This window comes from Balaenoptera physalus, assembly GCF_965194825.1.
Source record: "Balaenoptera physalus genome assembly, chromosome: 10".
Classification (NCBI taxonomy): Eukaryota; Metazoa; Chordata; class Mammalia; order Artiodactyla; family Balaenopteridae; genus Balaenoptera; species Balaenoptera physalus.
This window is the reverse complement of record NC_138889.1, coordinates 3,361,857-3,379,333: the sequence shown is the minus strand read 5'-3', so window position 1 is coordinate 3,379,333 and position 17,477 is coordinate 3,361,857. Positions and strand designations below refer to the sequence as shown.

General features: G+C 46.3%; 1 protein-coding gene across 8 annotated transcripts in view; it reads left to right on the top strand.

Moving 5' to 3' along the window:
- Positions 1 to 17,477, top strand: part of NTM (neurotrimin) — a 941,546-nt gene that overhangs the window by 740,616 nt on the left and 183,453 nt on the right. For all 8 annotated transcript variants that reach the window (XM_082476239.1, XM_082476241.1, XM_082476240.1 and 5 more), the window contains one exon: positions 13,201 to 13,433. In XM_082476239.1, coding sequence (XP_082332365.1) covers positions 13,201 to 13,433 — 233 coding nt within the window. The remainder of the gene's footprint in view (positions 1 to 13,200; positions 13,434 to 17,477) is intronic.

Genomic DNA, 17,477 nt, shown 5'->3' with positions numbered 1-17,477 from the left:
AGATTCCAACAGGGTCAAAATGAGCAAGCCCACCAGGTCAGCCTGCCCCTCCAGTAAAGCGCTCAGGGGCCAGGTGGTTTTCGCTGAGTTTTCCGCAGGTCGGTGATGAAGCGTCCTGGTTTGTCTGTTTGTTGGTTTCCCACGGAAGCAGACCTGGAAGATGCACAGGCCGACTCCATGGAGCTGGGTGTCAGTACTTCCAAGCCAACCACCCTGTGATGCTTTGCTGTGAAGCTTGAGGGGAGGGGCCGGGCACAAGCCAAACGCTCAGAGAAACAAAACTTAGGGGGCAGCTGGACCTCCGGACCATTTCTGAGCAATAAGAGACTGTGGTCGGGAGCAACGAAGGGCAGAAACACTTACTTCTCTGGAGGCTCAGATGTTGCTGGAGACGTGTTGCTTTTCAAAGGCAGTTAAAGGGCCATTTGAGAGAAGGGATGATCGGACTACCCGCTGTCCTGGTCCATTGCAGTCCTCAGACCTTCAGGCAGGTGCATTTTAAGAAAGGCCAAGCGGAATTGTTGCCTCTTTCTTCAATAATCCTTCTCTTTATTTCAGCACTCTCTTTGTCTGTCTTTAGAAGATGCCAAGCAGATACTTCTGCTTTATTTTCCTTCCAATTTCCAGGTTCCTCTTTCTCTCTCTGTCTCTGTCTCTTTTTCTCCTTTCCTCCAAAATCCAAAAGTAGCTCAAGGCCCCGAGTCCACACTTTCATGTTTTATCTCTGCTGCACTCATCCTGGCCTTGCTTAATCATTTTTTTTTGTTGTTGCTATTCCTCTATGCACAAATGCAGCAACTGTAATAAAGTCACTATTCATCAGCAGGAGATGAAGGGCACAGAGGGCTGCAATTTTAGAGCTTTGGCACAATCGGTGCAGCTGCAGAACATTTCAGGTGTGTCAGTTCTCTCCACCGTGCACGGTGCTCAGGTGCGTGTTCTGGCTGCACGTGGATGGTCCCCTTCCGGTCAGCCACACCTGAGGCTTCTCATCATCAAAGAGAACGCACTGATGATCTGTGCAGGATGGATGCCTTGACGGCCTGTGTTCAAACAGGCCTGTTCTCTGTGAGAAGAAGCTTCTCCAAGGAAGGGAGCAGGGTGCAGACAGACAGACTGAGAAGGACACTAGCTCAGCAGTGAAATGGCAAACAAGCCTGTCCCTCCCAGGCGCTCTCTCTCTGTCTGGATTCTGTCAGGATGTTGCATAGGCCAGGCTGTGGGCTGTCCGTGGGGACCACACACAGAAGGGGAGAGCCGCCAGCCCGGTGGGAGGGGAGGGCCACTTACAGAAATAGGGAAAGTTGATGGCCCCTGGCTCGAGGATGGACGCAAGTGAGGTCAGGCATTGAGGCTCTGAGAGGAGACATGTTTGGAGCTTGGGGAGTTCCAGGGCTCAGTCCAGAAGCCCTGTGTGTGCAGAGCTTGTTCCTCTGTTCTTTGCATATGTGGAGGGAGGGACGGAGGAGAGGATGCTCAGGGTGGGTGCCTAGTGCATCCCAAGACTGTGGGGGACGCGGTGGAGATCTTCAGGGCTGGGCCAGGGCATCTCCAATCCTTTCTGACTCTCCACTTCTCTTCCTGGCCTGCCTCAGGCTGACCTTTGACTCCTTCCTCAGTGGCAAGTGGCCATGTCTTGTTCCACTTACCTGGATTAGTTAGGGAGGGTTGAGTTTGAAACCTTACTCACTTCCAGTTAACCTTAGAGTTGATCCCCTTCCTGAGGGAGCTGACATAGCATGAAATACGTGTGTTTTAGGAGTAATTCTGTAGAAGTGAACTAAGGGCTGTCTCTGGAAGAAGGGAACCTGTTGACTGAACTTCCCGCCTGGTCTCCCCGCTGCGTCCCTACTCACCAAACCATCAGCTCTGCCTGTGGCTGCAGTTATGCTCGTGTCCACTTTTGTTTTTAATACCTGGGAGAAGTGTCTCCTGTGCATCGTTCTGGGAGTTCTGTAAATGAGACAGATAGATGAGGGCAGGTATGAGGAGGTGGTAGGAGTTGACCACCAAGTTACCTTTGTGATTCATCTCTCAGAAGCCACATTAATTCCGCAGAGACACAGCAAGACTGATATCCAGCAATGACAGTTTGGACATCTAATCGTGACCTTCGATGTGCCCCAAACCAGGGCGGAAGCTATGCCAGCTTTTCAGTGTAGTATTATCACAGGGGCCTCATAACTGTGCTGAAATTGGCTATGTTGGAGCATGAGTGCTTCTGCAAATGAACATCTTTGGCCCTGTGAGTGCGGTGCAGTGTGGTGAGACCACTTCCGTTTCATTCAGTTTCCAATCATTAGACACTCACAAGGAAGCCCAGGACCGTCCTCTCGTGTTCACCAAGAGGCTGTGAAATGCCCCCGTTGTGGGCATCAGAAACAATTATTCAAGCAGTTTAGAGGTTGTTGATCAGCATTTCCTGCCCCAGTGCCATTCACCTGGTGTCTGGTCAAATTTCAGCTGCTGGAGGACAAAATAAATGGGACTCTGCTTCTGGCTTCCCAGGGCACATTGGTTGCAAGAAAGTTCTCTCCCGTAAAGTAGTGGAAAAGTGTTTCAAGTGAGAGTCACTTCCTAGTGCCCACTTGCGCTGCGGCTCTCATGTCACCAGAAACCAGAGAAATGTCTAAATTAATGATTCTCATACTGGGGTCCCCAGACCAGGTAGTGGCCCAGCAATCTGTGCTTTATCAGGACTTACAGATAGTTGAATTTAAATGTTGTAGGGACTTTTGGGAAGCCCTGAATAAGGACATTTAAGATCACTGACTTTGGGGAAAAATAAGCAAACAAACAAAAACTGGGTTTGAATCTTGGTTCTGCAGGGTGATCTTAGCTCATTTGGATAATATTTCTTAGACTCAGTTAACCTCATCTGTAAATTGGCAATAATAAGTGAATGCAACCAAGTTTTTTTGTTTTTTTTTTAACATCTTTACTGAAGTATAATTGCTTTACAATGGTGTGTTAGTTTCGGCTTTATAACAAAGTGAATGAGTTATACATATACATATGTTCCCATATCTCTTCCCTCTTGCATCTCCCTCCCTCCCACCCTCCCTATCCCACCCCTCTAGGTGGTCACAAAGCACTGAGCTAATCTCCCTGTGCTATGCGGCTGCTTCCCACTAGCTATCTATTTTACATTTGGTAGTGTATATATGTCCATGACACTCTCTCACCCTGTCACATCTCACCCCTCCCCCTCCCCATATCCTCAAGTCCATTCTTTAGCAGGTTTGTGTCTTTATTCCCATCTTGCCACTAGGTTCTTCATGACCTTTTTTTTTTTTTTTTCCTTAGATTCCATATATATGTGTTAGCATACTGTATTCGTTTTTCTCTTTCTGACTTACTTCACTCTGTATGACAGACTCTAACTCCATCCACCTCATTACAAATACCTCCATTTCATTTCTTTTTATGGCTGAGTAATATTCCATTGTATATATGTGCCACATCTTCTTTATCCATTCATCCAATGATGGACACTTAGGTTGCTTCCATGTCCTGGCTATTGTAAATAGAGCTGCAATGAACATTTTGGTACATGACTCTTTTTGAATTATGGTTTTCTCAGGGTATATGCCCAGTAGTGGGATTGCTGGGTCATATGGTAGTTCTATTTTTAGTTTTTTAAGGAACCTCCATACTGTTCTCCATAGTGGCTGTATCAATTTACATTCCCACCAACAGTGCAAGAGTGTTCCCTTTTCTCCACACCCTCTCCAGCATTTATTGTTTCTAGATTTTTTGATGATGGCCATTCTGACCGGTGTGAGATGATACCTCATTGTAGTTTTGATTTGCATTTCTCTAATGATTAATGATGTTGAGCATTCTTTCATGTGTCTGTTGGCCATCTGTATATCTTCTTTGGAGAAATGTCTATTTAGGTCTTCTGCCCATTTTTGGATTGGGTTGTTCGTTTTTTTGTTATTGAGCTGCATGAGCTGCTTGTAAATCTTGGAGATTAATCCTTTGTCAGTTGCTTCATTTGCAAATATTTTCTCCCATTCTGAGGGTTGTCTTTTGGTCTTGTTTATGGTTTCCTTTGCTGTGCAAAAGCTTTTAAGTTTCATTAGGTCCCATTTGTTTATTTCTGTTTTTATTTCCATTTCTCTAGGAGCTGGGTCAAAAAGGATCTTGCTGTGATTTATGTCATAGAGTGTTCTGCCTATGTTTTCCTCTAAGAGTTTGATAGTGTCTGGCTTTACATTTAGGTCTTTAATCCATTTTGAGTTTACTTTTGTGCATGGTGTCAGGGAGTGTTCTAATTTCATACTTTTACATGTAGCTGTCCAATTTTCCCAGCACCACTTATTGAAGAGGCTGTCTTTTCTCCACTGTATATGCTTGCCTCCTTTATCAAAGATAAGGTGACCATATGTGCGTGGGTTTACCTCTGGGCTTTCTATCCTGTTCCATTGATCTATATTTCTGTTTTTGTGCCAGTACCAAACTGTCTTGATTACTGTAGCTTTGTAATATAGTCTGAAGTCAGGGAGCCTGATTCCTCCAGCTCCATTTTTCGTTCTCAAGATTGCTCTGGCTATTCGGGGTCTTTTGTGTCTCCATACAAATTGTGAAATTTTTTGTTCTAGTTCTGTGAAAAATGCCAGTGGTAGTTTGATAGGGATTGCTTTGAATCTGTAGATTGCTTTGGGTAGTAGAGTCATTTTCACAATGTTGATTCTTCCAATCCAAGAACATGGTATATCTCTCCATCTATTTGTATCATCTTTAATTTCTTTCATCAGTGTCCTATAATTTTCTGCATACAGGTCTTTTGTCTCCTTAAGTAGGTTTATTCCTAGATATTTTATTCTTTTTGTTGCAATGGTAAACGGGAGTGTTTTCTTAATTTCACTTTCAGAGTTTTCATCTTTAGTATATAAGAATGCAAGAGATTTCTGTGAATTAATTTTGTATCCTGCTACTTTACCAAATTCATTGATTAGCTCTAGTAGTTTTCTGGTGGCAGTTTGAGGATTCTCTATGTATAGTATCATGTCATCTGCAAACAGTGACAGCTTTACTTCTTCTTTTCCGATTTGGATTCCTTTTATTTCTTTGTCTTCTCTGATTGCTGTGGCTAACACTTCCAAAACTATGTTGAATAATAGTGGTGAGAGTGGGCAACCTTGTCTTGTTCCTGATCTTAGTGGAAATGGTTTCAGTTTTTCACCATTGAGGACAATGTTGGCCGTGGGTTTGTCATATATGGCCTTTATTATGTTGAGGAAAGTTCCCTCTATGCCTACTTGCTGCAGGACTTTTATCATAAATCAGTGTTGAATTTTGTCGAAAGCTTTCTCTGCATCTATTGAGATGATCATATGGTTTTTCTCCTTCAATTTGTTAATATGCTGTATCACGTTGATTGATTTGCGTATATTGAAGAATCCTTGCATTCCTGGAATAAACCCCACTTGATCATGGTGTATAATCCTTTTAATGTGCTGTTGGATTCTGTTTGCTAGTATTTTGTTGAGGATTTTTGCATCTATGTTCATCAGTGATATTGGCCTGTAGTTTTCTTTCTTTGTGACATCTTTGTCTGGTTTTGGTATCAGGGTGATGGTGGCCTCGTAGAATGAGTTGGGGAGTGTTCCTCCCTCTGCAATATTTTGGAAGACTTTGAGAAGGATAGGTATTAGCTCTTCTCTAAATGTTTGATAGAATTCGCCTGTGAAGCCATCTGGTCCTGGGCTTTTGTTTGTTGGAAGATTTTTAATCACAGTTTCAATTTCAGTGCTTGTGATTGGTCTGTTCCTATTTTCTATTTCTTCCTGGTTCAGTCTCGGCAGGTTGTGCATTTCTAAGAATCTGTCCATTTCTTCCAGGTTGTCCATTTTATTGGCATAGAGTTGCTTGTAGTAATCTCTCATGATCGTTTGTATTTCTGCAGTGTCAGTGGTTACTTCTCCTTTTTCATTTCTAATTCTATTGATTTGAGTCTTCTCCCTTTTTCTCTTGATGAGTCTGGCTAATGGTTTATAAATTTTGTTTACCTTCTCAAAGAACCAGCTTTTAGTTTCATTGATTTTTGCTATTGTTTCCTTCATTTCTTTTTCATTTATTTCTGATCTGATCTTTATGATTTCTTTCCTTCTGCTAGCTTTGGGGTTTTTTTGCTCTTCTTTCTCTAATTGCTTTAGGTGCAAGGTTAGGTTGTTTATTCAAGATGTTTCCTGTTTCTTGATGTAGGCTTGTATTGCTATAAACTTCCCTCTTAAAACTGCTTTTGCTGCATCCCATAGGTTTTGGGTCGTCATATCTCCATTGTCATTTGTTTCTAGGTATTTTTTGATTTCCCCTTTGATTTCTTCAGTGATCACTTCGTTATTAAGTAGTGTATTGTGTAGCCTCCATGTGTTTGTATTTTTTACAGATCTTTTCCTGTAATTGATATCTAGTCTCATAGCGTTGTGGTCGGAAAAGATACTTGATACGATTTCAATTTTCTTAAATTTACCAAGGCTTGATTTGTGACCCAAGATATGATCTATCCTGGAGAATGTTCCATGAGCACTTGAGAAAAATGTGTATTCTGTTGTTTTTGGGTGGAATGTCCTATAAATATCAATTAAGTCTATCTTGTTTAATGTATCATTTAAAGCTTGTGTTTCCTTATTTATTTTCATTTTGGATGATCTGTCCATTGGTGAAAGTGGGGTGTTAAAGTCCCCTACTATGATTGTGTTGCTGTTGATTTCCCCTTTTATGGCTGTTAGTATTTGCCTTATGTATTGAGGTGCTCCTATGTTGGGTGCATAAATATTTACAATTGTTATACTTTCCTCTTGGATCGATCCCTTGATCATTATATAGTGTCCTTCTTTGTCTCTTGTAATAGTCTTTATTTTAAAGTCTATTTTGTCTGATATGAGAATTGCTACTCCAGCTTTCTTTTGATTTCCATTTGCATGGAATATCTTTTTCCATCCCCTCACTTTCAGTCTGTATGTGTCTCTAGGTCTGAAGTGGGTCTCCTGTAGACAGCATATATATGGGTCTTGTTTTTGTATCCATTCAGTCAGTCTGTGTCTTTTGGTGGGAGCATTTAATCCATTTACATTTAAGGTAATTATCAATATGTATGTTCCTAGTCCCATTTTCTTAAATATTTTGTGTTTGTTATTGTAGGTGTTTTCCTTCTCTTGTGTTTCTTGCCTAGAGAAGTTCCTTTAGCATTTGTTGTAAAGCTGGTTTTGTGGTGCTGAACTCTCAGCTTTTGCTTGTCTGTAAAGGTTTTAATTTCTCCATCAAATCTGAATGAGATCCTTGCTGGGTAGAGTAACCTTGGTTTTAGGTTTTTCTCCTTGACTTTAAGTATATCCTGCCACTCCCTTCTGGCTTGCAGGGTTTCTGCTGAAAGATCAGCTGTAACCTTATGGGGATTCCCTTATGTGTTATTTGTTGTTTTTCCCTTGCTGCTTTTAATATGTTTTCTTTATATTTAATTTTTGACAGTTTGATTAATATGTGTCTTGGCGTGTTTCTCCTTGGATTTATCCTGTCTGGGACTCTCTGTGCTTCCAGGAATTGATTAACTATTTCCTTTCCCATATTAGGGAAGTTTTCAACTATAATCTCTTCAAATATTTTCTCAGTCCCTTTCTTTTTCTCTTCTTCTTCTGGGACCCCTATAATTCGAATGTTGGTGCATTTAATGTTGTCCCAGAGGTCTCTGAGACTGTCCTCAGTTCTTTTCATTCTTTTTTCTTTATCCTGCTCTGCAGTAGTTATTTCCACCATTTTATCTTCCAGGTCACTTATCCGTTCTTCTGCCTCAGTTATTCTGCTATTGATCCCATCTAGAGTATTTTTAATTTCATTTATTGTGTTTTTCATCGTTGCTTGGTTCCTCTTTAGTTCTTCTACATCCTTGTTAAATGTTTCTTGCATTTTGTCTATTCTATTTCCAAGATTTTGGATCATCCTTACTCTCATTATTCTGAATTCTTTTTCAGGTCGGCTACCTATTTCCTCTCCTTTTGTTAGGTCTGGTGTGTTTTGACCCTGCTCCTTCATCTGCTGTGTGTTTTTCTGTCGTCTCATTTTGCTTATCTTACTGTGTTTGGGGTCTCCTTTTACTGGCTGCAGGTTCGTAGTTCCCGTTGTTTTTGGTATCTGTCCCCAGTGGCTAAGGTTGGTTCAGTGGGTTGTGTAGGCTTCCTGGTGGAGGGAACTAGTGCCTGTGTTCTGGTGGATGAGGCTGGATCTTGTCTTTCTGGTGGGCACATCCACGTCTGGTGGTGTATTTTGGGGTGTCTGTGGCCTTATTATGATTTTAGGCAGCCTCTCTGCTAATGGATGGGGCTGTGTTCCTGTCTTGCTAGTTGTTTGGCATAGGGTGTCCAGCACTGTAGCTTGCTGGTGGTTGAGTGAAGCTGGGTCTTGATGTTGAGATGGAGATCTCTGAGAGATTTTCGCCATTTGGTATTACGTGGAGCTGGGAGGTCTCTTGTGGACCAGTGTCCTGAAGGTGGCTCTCCCACCTCAGAGGCACAGCCCTGATGCCTGGCTGGAGCACCAAGAGCCTTTCATCCACATGGCTCAGAATAAAAGGGAGAAAAAAATAGAAAGAAAGAAAGAAAGAGGATAAAATAAAATAAAATAAAACTATTATAATAAAAAATAAGAAAAAAATATTATTAAGAGTAAATGTGTTCAGAAAAAATTTTTTTTTAATTTTATAAAATAGATTTATTGATTTTTTATAATAAAAAATAAGAAAAAATTATTAAGAAAAAAATTTGTTAAGAAAAAAAATTTTAATTTTTTAAAATAAAAAATATGAAAAAACTTATTAAAAACAATTTTTTTTAATTTCTAAAAAATAGAAAATAAGGAAAAAATTGTTACGAAAACATTTATTAGGAAAAAAAAATTTTTAAGTAAAAAAAAAAAAAAAAAACGGACTGACCTAACCCTAGGATTAATGGTGAAAGCAAAGCTATACAGACAAAATCTCACCCAGAAGCATACACATATACACTCACAAAAAAAGGAAAAGGGGAAAAATTAATATATCCTGCTCCCAAAGTCCACCTCTTGAATTTGGGATGATTCGTTGTCTATTCAGGTATTCAACAGATGCAGGCACATCAAGTTGTTTGTGGAGCTTTAATCCGCTGCTCCTGAGGCTGCTGGGAGGGATTTCCCTTTCTCTTCTTTGTTCGCACAGCTCCCGGGGTTCAGCTTTGGATTTGGCCCCGCCTCTGCGTGTAGGTCGCCTGAGGGCATCTGTTCCCCGCCCAGACAGGACGGGGTTAAAGGAGCAGCTGCTTCGGGGGCTCTGGCTCACTCAGGCCGGGGGGAGGGAGCGGTACGGAGGAGGCGGGGCGAGCCTGCGGCGTCAAAGGCGTCGTGACGTTGCACCAGCCCGAGGCGCGCCGTGCGTTCTCCCAGGGAAGTTGTACCCGGATCACGGGAGCCTGGCCGTGGCGGGCTGCACCGGCTCCCGGGAGGGGCGGTGTGGAGAGTGACCTGGGCTCGCACACAGGCTTCTTGGTGGCGGCAGCAGCAGCCTTAGCGTCTCATGCCCGTCTCTGGGGTCCGCGCTCATAACCGCGGCTCGCGCCCGTCTCTGGAGCTCGTTTAGGCGGCGCTCTGAATCCCCTCTCCTCGCGCACCCGGAAACAAAGAGGTAAGAAAAAGTCTCTTGCCTCTCCGGCAGCTGCAGACTTTTTCGCGGACTCCCTCCCGGCTAGCACTGAAGCCCGAGCCTCAGCTCCCAGCCCCCGCCCGCCCCGGCAGCTGAGCAGACAAGCCTCTCGGGCTGGTGAGCGCTGCTGGGCGCCGAGCCTCTGTGTGGGAATCTCTCCGTTTTTCCCTCTGCGCCCCTGTTGCTGTGGGATCCGCGCTGATTGCCGCGGCTCGTGCCCGTCTATGGAGCTCGTTTAGGCGGCGCTCTGAATCCCCTCTCCTTGCGCGCACGCAAAACAAAGCGGCCAGATAAAGTCTCTTGCCTCTTCGGCAGCTGCAGACTTTTTCGCGGACTCCCTCCCGGCTAGCACCAAAGCCGGAGCCTCAGCTCCCAGCCCCGCCCGCCCCGGCGGGTGAGCAGACAAGCCTCTCGGGCTGGTGAGCGCTGCTCGGCGCCGAGCCTCTGTGCGGGAATCTCTCCGCTTTGCCCTCCGCACCCCTGTGGCTGCGCTCTCCTCCGCGGCTCCGAAGCTTCCCCCCTCGGCCCCCCGCAGTCTCCGCCCGCGAAGGGGCTCCTAGTGTGTGGAAACCTTTCCTCCTTCACGGCTCCCTCCCACTGGTGCAGGTCCCGGCCCTATTCTTTTGTCTCTGTTATTTCTTTTTTCTTTTGCCCTCCCCAGGTCCGTGGGGAATTTCTTGCCTTTTGGGAGGTCTGACGTCTTCTGCCAGCGTTCAGTGGGTGTTCTGTAGGAGCAGTTCCACGTGTAGATGTGTTTCTACTGTATCTGTGGGAAGGAAGGTGATCTCCGCGTCTTACTCTTCCGCCATCTTGGCCCCTTCCGCAACCAAGTTTTTAAGATGATAAAATAGCACATATCATAGACTCACAGGATACCTAGCATATAGTAATATGCATTCAATAAACATCAGTTGTGAATATGAATTTAACCAATTCCTCCCCTTGGATCCAAGCAAAATTCAGAGCAGTGAATGCCCTTAAAGTCATGAATATGCGTGACATCCCAGGTACATTGCTAGCAAAGCGAGCTGCGGAGTTTGTTGTTCCTAAGGGGGTTCACACCACTGTGGTTCAAATCCACGTTTTAGTGAGGTGGCCTGAGAGGAAGAGCATCAGGTGTGCAAGGAGAGTACAGCATCTGGGAGGTCCAGCTTCCTCCATTGGCTGCTCTTCCCTGCCTCCTGCTCAGTCTCGTGGTATGTTCAGGACATTGTTATCACAGCCGACAGCAAGTCTTGGAGTTCACTGTAGACCAGTCCAGACCACATGTGCATCCTGGTTACTGGAGAGCTTATGAAAATGCAGATTCGAGTTCATTACATCTGAGGTGGGGCCTGAGTCTGTGTTTCAAACAAACTCCCAAGCGATGATGATCTGCTGGTTTTCTGGTCACACTTTCACATAGTGAAGGGCTAGCTCAGTGCTTCTCAAACCCTCATGTGCATACCATTCCCTCTAGGTTTACGCTGCTTACGTGATGGTCCGGGGGCCATCAGCATTGTCATCTCCTGGGACTCTCAGGCTCCACCCCAGACCTACCAAATCAGAATGCATATTTAAGTAAGATCCCGAAGAGAGTTACAAGCACAGAAAAGTGGGACATCCCTTCAGGGTGTGTGTTTATTTGCATAGGACCCTGCACTTGTTAAATGCCCTGCTCTCACCATCTTGAAATTCTTAATAGTCCTTGAACAAAGGGCTCTGCATTTGCGTTTTGCACTGAGATCCACAAGTTATGCAGCTGGTCCTGGATACCCTGCTATATACCCCAGTGCTTTTCAAACTTTGGTGGGTGTATGACCCAGCTGGGGTATTGTTAGAAAATCATGTTTCTGGGTTCCCGAAGATTCTGAATCAGTAGGACAAGAAAATCTGTAACAAAATCACCTCCTGTGATTTTGATGCAAGTGGTCCATGCCCACTTTCAGAAATACTCCCCTGGTCAGGTTTCCCATCATTTCTATCCTTTGTTGTCCACAAAACGCAATAAGCAGCACAAAGCAAGCTGGACAGCTGAGCAGAGGTGTTTCTGGTTGAGCAGTTTTCCCTACAGGGCCTCTCAGCAAGCCTTTCCACCTGTGCCTGAGAGGCCCGGCAATGATCATGTGACATTTACACAAGTACAAGGGGAAAGAATGCACAGCACTGGAGAGCACATCTCGAGAGGGACTGCCTGGGGAAGCTGGGGTACTCAGCAGCAGTTCTCAGGCTTTTTATGGTCACAGACAATTATGAGAATTCAGTGGAAGCAACCGTCCCTCCCCACTGAAAAATTCACCTTTGCACGTCCTGTGTAGCACCCAGGACCAGGACTTAGAACCCGGCTGAGGGGTCTGACTCTCCATCACTCCCTAGCTCTCTATCCTGAGGCAAGTCACCAGACCATTTCCGACCCTGGAGGCCTGATCTTTAAAGTGGAGAATGGGTAAGATCATCTATCTCACCAATTTGCTGCAAGAATCACAGGAGACAGGGTGGATGTAAAAGTACTTTGTACCCTGCAAAAGAATGATTACATTGGAGGCAACATTGTACCCACCGTGGCTAAGTTGCTATTTCCAGCATTATAGTCAGGATCAGGGCACTGTGTTTGTGAACTTAGCCTCAGGCCATAAAACATACTCGGTGTAGCTAGAGAGGGAAATGAATGCAGACAGATTTGATGAGGACTTGGCCAGAGTAGCTGGGAAATTAGAAAGTGTAGGAAAAGAGAAGGGAGCTTCCACAATTTGGGGACTCCAGATGCAAAAATAAAAGAAAGAAAATCTATTTTTACATGTGCGAACCGTTTTGAGATTTTGGAAAATGCCTTTAGTCTAGCAGTAATTGAACATTTCTGCCCCTGGGTGTAATGAGGAGAAATAGCAATGGTGGTGGTCCATATTTAGTTTTGACTTCAAAAGCCTTCTGTTGGAATTCGCTATTCTGAGATGGGAGGAAGAATGTTTAGTAGTTAAAAGCTGGGTTTCTGATCTAGCACACGTTATCTGTGCCATTTGCCAGAAGCATTCAGTGTCTCTGTTCTTCAATTCTTTTTACCAATAGAACCTTCCTCATAGGGTTGTTTTGAGTATTGGGCAAGTTAGTACACCCAGAACATCTTGAAAGCAATGTGAGGGATTACCATCGTGCACATCATGGAAATCCCGGAGCGAGGGGAGGATGGGGATAGTCCCAGGGCCCAGCCATTCTGAGGATGGATGACGGCTCCAGGCTATAACTATTGAATAGTTAGGGGTATTGAAATGGTCCTGTGCTCAGGGGTTTTCAGAAGCACAGAATCACTCAGGACCTGGAAGTCTGAAATAGCCAATGTTCTGAGGCTGCAGTTCTGTAAGACCTCTGATGCTGAGTTCCAGAAAGTGCCACCCAGGCCAAAGCAAACAGGAGGTGCGTGTGTACACACTGGGGGCAGGAGACGAAGACAAGGCATGGTGACCAGGCATCTCAGCCTTGCCAAGAAGACCCTGATGGCTCCCGTTTCTCGGCGGTCCCTTGACTTACCCGTCTGGTCCTCCCTCCAGGTGCACGATTGACAACCGGGTCACCCGGGTGGCCTGGCTGAACCGCAGCACCATCCTCTACGCCGGGAATGACAAGTGGTGTCTGGACCCCCGCGTGGTCCTCCTGAGCAACACCCAGACCCAGTACAGCATCGAGATCCAGAACGTGGACGTGTACGACGAGGGCCCGTACACCTGCTCCGTGCAGACGGACAACCACCCCAAGACCTCCCGGGTGCACCTCATCGTGCAAGGTAGGCGGCCTGGGGCAGCCGGTGCAGGGGGTGGCTGAGAGAGCCTGTATCCGCCACTTTCATTGTGATTCTCAACTGACATGAGTCTGATTGTTTCATCTGGCCAGGACAATTTCCTAATTTTCACTTTGCCATTTGATGCTAAAATTTCAAATCATTTTCCCATTGAATAGGACTAGGATTTGTTTTTTTGTTTGTTCTTTGCTTTTGTTCCAATAATACGTTTTCTCAGGAAATTAGCTCCTGATTATTGCTTTCCTTGGCTTTTTTCTCCTCTAAGTTTCTTTAAGGTTCCATCCAATGCTAAGCTTGCTTTATTTTAAGACCAGCATTTTAGCTCCTCTGGCGCTGCACATATGCCATCCCTCACACAGCCTTCAGAGAAGGCAGAGCCGAGTGCAGACGCTCTAAACACCTACCTGGGACATGGCCGTCACAGCCACCTCTGTTGTCTCCAGCTTGTTTGCTTCTTCTCTCACCTCCCAGCCCTGGGTTTCTGATACCGCATCTCGCCTTTAACGCCTGTGTCTGATCCTCTGTGTTTTCGCTGCACCCCGCTCCCCTCCCCTTCCTCTGAGCCTCTCACACCCACCCCCAGCTTTTGAGGTCTGTGGTTTTGCATCTCTTGCTTCCGCTGCCTCCATGCTTCCCAGGCCCTGCTCTGCTTCCCCGTAAGCAGAGCAGGTGCTGGGCATTCAGACAACACGCAGCCGGGCAGACGGATTCCCAGACGGGGAGCAAGTGCTCAGAATCAGACTTGGCCGCTTTCTGGCTGTGGGACCCCAGGTTACCAACTGTGACTCAGAGTTTTCTTTTTGTAAAGTGGAGTCAACGTTGCGAGGGTCCGTGGTGGGGATTACATTTTCCATGTACTGATGTGTAAACACTCAGGAGAGGGCCTGGCACACAGAGGTGCTGGTTAAGTGTTAGCTATCTTTTTAAAAAATACAGCTGCTATGTTTTTAAACTTTTTAAAAACGTGTTTAACTGTGGACCGCATCCTTGTTCCTTTACCTCAGAGCCCCCGAGCGAGGGAGCCAGATCTTCTGCTGGCCTTTCCTCCAGCTCTCGTTCCCAGCTCCCTTCATCCCCCTAAATGGCAGGTCCACGGCAGTAAGCTCCACGTCCGGAGGCTCCGCCAGCCGCCCCTGCCCTCCCTTCCGGCACCCCAGAGGGAAGGGGAGAGCTGGGGATGGTAGGAGAGAGCGACAGGAGAAGGAAGAGTCACAGGCAAGGGAGCTGCGAGAAGGCAGCAGAGAGGGCAGCTTGGGTCAGGGTCCTGGCTGTGAAGGGCGTGGTCGGTGGGCAGAGGACAGGCTGCAGGGAGACCCACCCAGGCTCCGGCTGCTCAGGGATTAGGCCAGTGGGGTGGCCGAGCCCCCCGTGCTGTGACACAGCTTGGTCACACCAGGTTGTTTTTATTTTATGTTATTTTTCCCTCTTTCTTTCTAAAAGGAAATGATGATGGTTTTTTCCCTTGTTGGTTCTATATATGAAGATCTTCAAACTGCTGGATACAAACAGGATTTTTTAAAGGAAATGTAATTGCATAGACAGTACCAGAATGTATCACAAACAGCAGAGTAGGTATTGTTGCATGAGATGGTCTTGGTGGGCGAAAGTTTTATTATTGGCCAGAAAAAGATTGAGAATCACACTGTTCCGTGAGGGAGTTTGATGGATGCCCCAGTGGCCCAATCGGTAGCACCGGGGTGGGGGGGGGAGGGGGGTGCGTTTGCAGCCACGCCCCATGCCCCCCACCCCGTTCCCTCCCCGCAATGCACACACTTACTGCTGAGAATGCCTGACAATGACAGACAGACCTTAGGAACTCTACACCGTCACAGACGCTTGCCTTACGAAGCAGGACCTCTGTGGAACTGGAACATGGAAGGAGTCGTGAAAAACTCCGAAGCCTCCTTGCAAACAAGGATCGTGTTTGCGTCATTGTTTTTCCTTAAGGTCCCCTTCCCCTCCTCCCTCACACCCATACACTCCTGCCCTGAGCACACGGAAAGTGCCTCAAACAAAGTGCACATTTAATAAATGCCCCTTGAGGCAAGTGGCTGGGTTATAGCCCCAAGGACTTATACAGGCTCAAAGAGGGAAGGCTGAGAGTGTGTGAGCGGGGGTAGGGGGAGGGGGGGTGGGGTCTACATCAGTCCTCACTCATATCCATGGGGATGGAAAGTGTCTAATCCCCAGCTAGGCGTTTACACCTGTGGCTTGGCGAGGTGGCCTCTGAGCATGGCATGCCACCTCAAGTATCAGAATCTCATCTTGGGCTAATTTTCGAATGCTGATGGGTGTATTGATCTGGAAACAAGCTGGGTTAAAAAAGATTCTGGTCTTGTCCACAGACTCAGCCTGAGCTAATCTGCTGTCAATATGCCTGGACCGGGCATTATTGGCACTTTAATGAATAGAGGACCATGGTTTCTCAGAGCCAACCCGTCCCTCCTCTTAAAAGCAATCAGACAAACTAAATAGAGCCAGGCTCCCCTGTTTCTGTATTGGAAAGAGGATACATCACCATCCAGGATTTAAAAAAAAAAAAGAAATGTATTTATCTTGGAATCATTTATTGTACTGAACGTAAACCCTAATTCCCAGCAGAATCGGACTTCTGGATTCTGTTGACATCCCTGTTCAACCCTTTGCAGCACGGTGTTGGAATGAAAGACGTGTTCACTTTTCAGAATGATATTACCATTATTAAACACATACTCACAGACAGACACACATAATAGCAGCAGCAGAAAATAACTAAACTCATATTTCCACCCATGAGTGTGTGTATTTGTGTACATGTAGTCAGCTTCATACATAAATAAATGCACACAGAAGGAAAGTAATATTATTTTCACAGAATTAAGTGAGCTTACTAAAGTCTGAGATTATATTTTCCCCCTTTCTAGCAAATACCCCTACTGCCCCGCTTGTTCTTTGTACTGGGTCTTCTCTCTGGTTGCGGTGCTGTGTGTTTAACTCCTGCTGAGACCTGGTGCCACCCGTGCATCTGCCTAAGTACCAGCCCCTCAGCCCTCTGCGCCTGCCCCACCCTCGCCTTCATTCATTCACACATAAATCACCAGTGAGAAACAACTCTGCTTCCCGGTACCGTGGCCAAGCACTCAGCACATGAAGATGAACGAAACACTGCCCCTGAAGTATCAGTTGCTATACGTCGGGGGAAGATGGACTTGTATGCCATTTGCCCAAGTCCTCCCCAGGAATGTAGGTTCTGGGAGCGTAGCTGTTGCCTAACTCCTTCCGGAGCGCCGAGTGCCTCCAGACCCTTGGGTGCTCTCGCCCCCCTGGTGTTTGATCGGACATTTGAATAGAGTTCAGAATGACCTGTACAGAGACCAGGCTGGTCCGCGTACATGGCAGCCACGTTTCCCGCGGGCTCCTGGGCACTGGCCAGTCCTCTGGCTCAAGCTTGGGCCTCAGGGCTGGGGCTTTCCTCGGCCCGGGTCTTCTGGAGCTTGGCTCTGAGTGCACCTTCAGCCCTTGCAGCCCTCAAGGCAAGCCTTTCACTGGTGGCAAGTTCTAGATTTGTGCCTGGCTCCCTAGGATATTTTAAAAATCTGTTGATAACACATCCTGTCGTCATAGTAAAGGAAAAGGGAAATAGGGGATGCTTGGTTCCTTTTGTTTTAGCGGGTCCATCTCTTCTCTTCTCACTACCTGTTGCTGCTGTGTTGTATTTTCCCTGCATCTCTTTTTAGGAAGATCGCTCTGGGGCTACCTAAATTCTCCCCAGTCTTTCCCATGCTCTTGGGGGCGGGCGGTTTCCAAAGGTCTCGGCAGGACTGGTGAAGTGGCTGGAGTGGGGGCAGCGGTCAGGCAGGCCTGCGCGCGAGAGAGAAGCCCTGAGGTGGAAGGCACAGGGGTGGGGAAGCGGCCCTGAAGTCGCGCCGTGGAGGGCACCAGCCAGAGGAGGGGAGAGTGTGAGACCCCAGAGGACTCAGGCTGTGCGGCCAGGGCTGTGAGACCAACCTGCAGGCCGAGGCTGATGGCGCATCTGAAAAACGCCGTCCA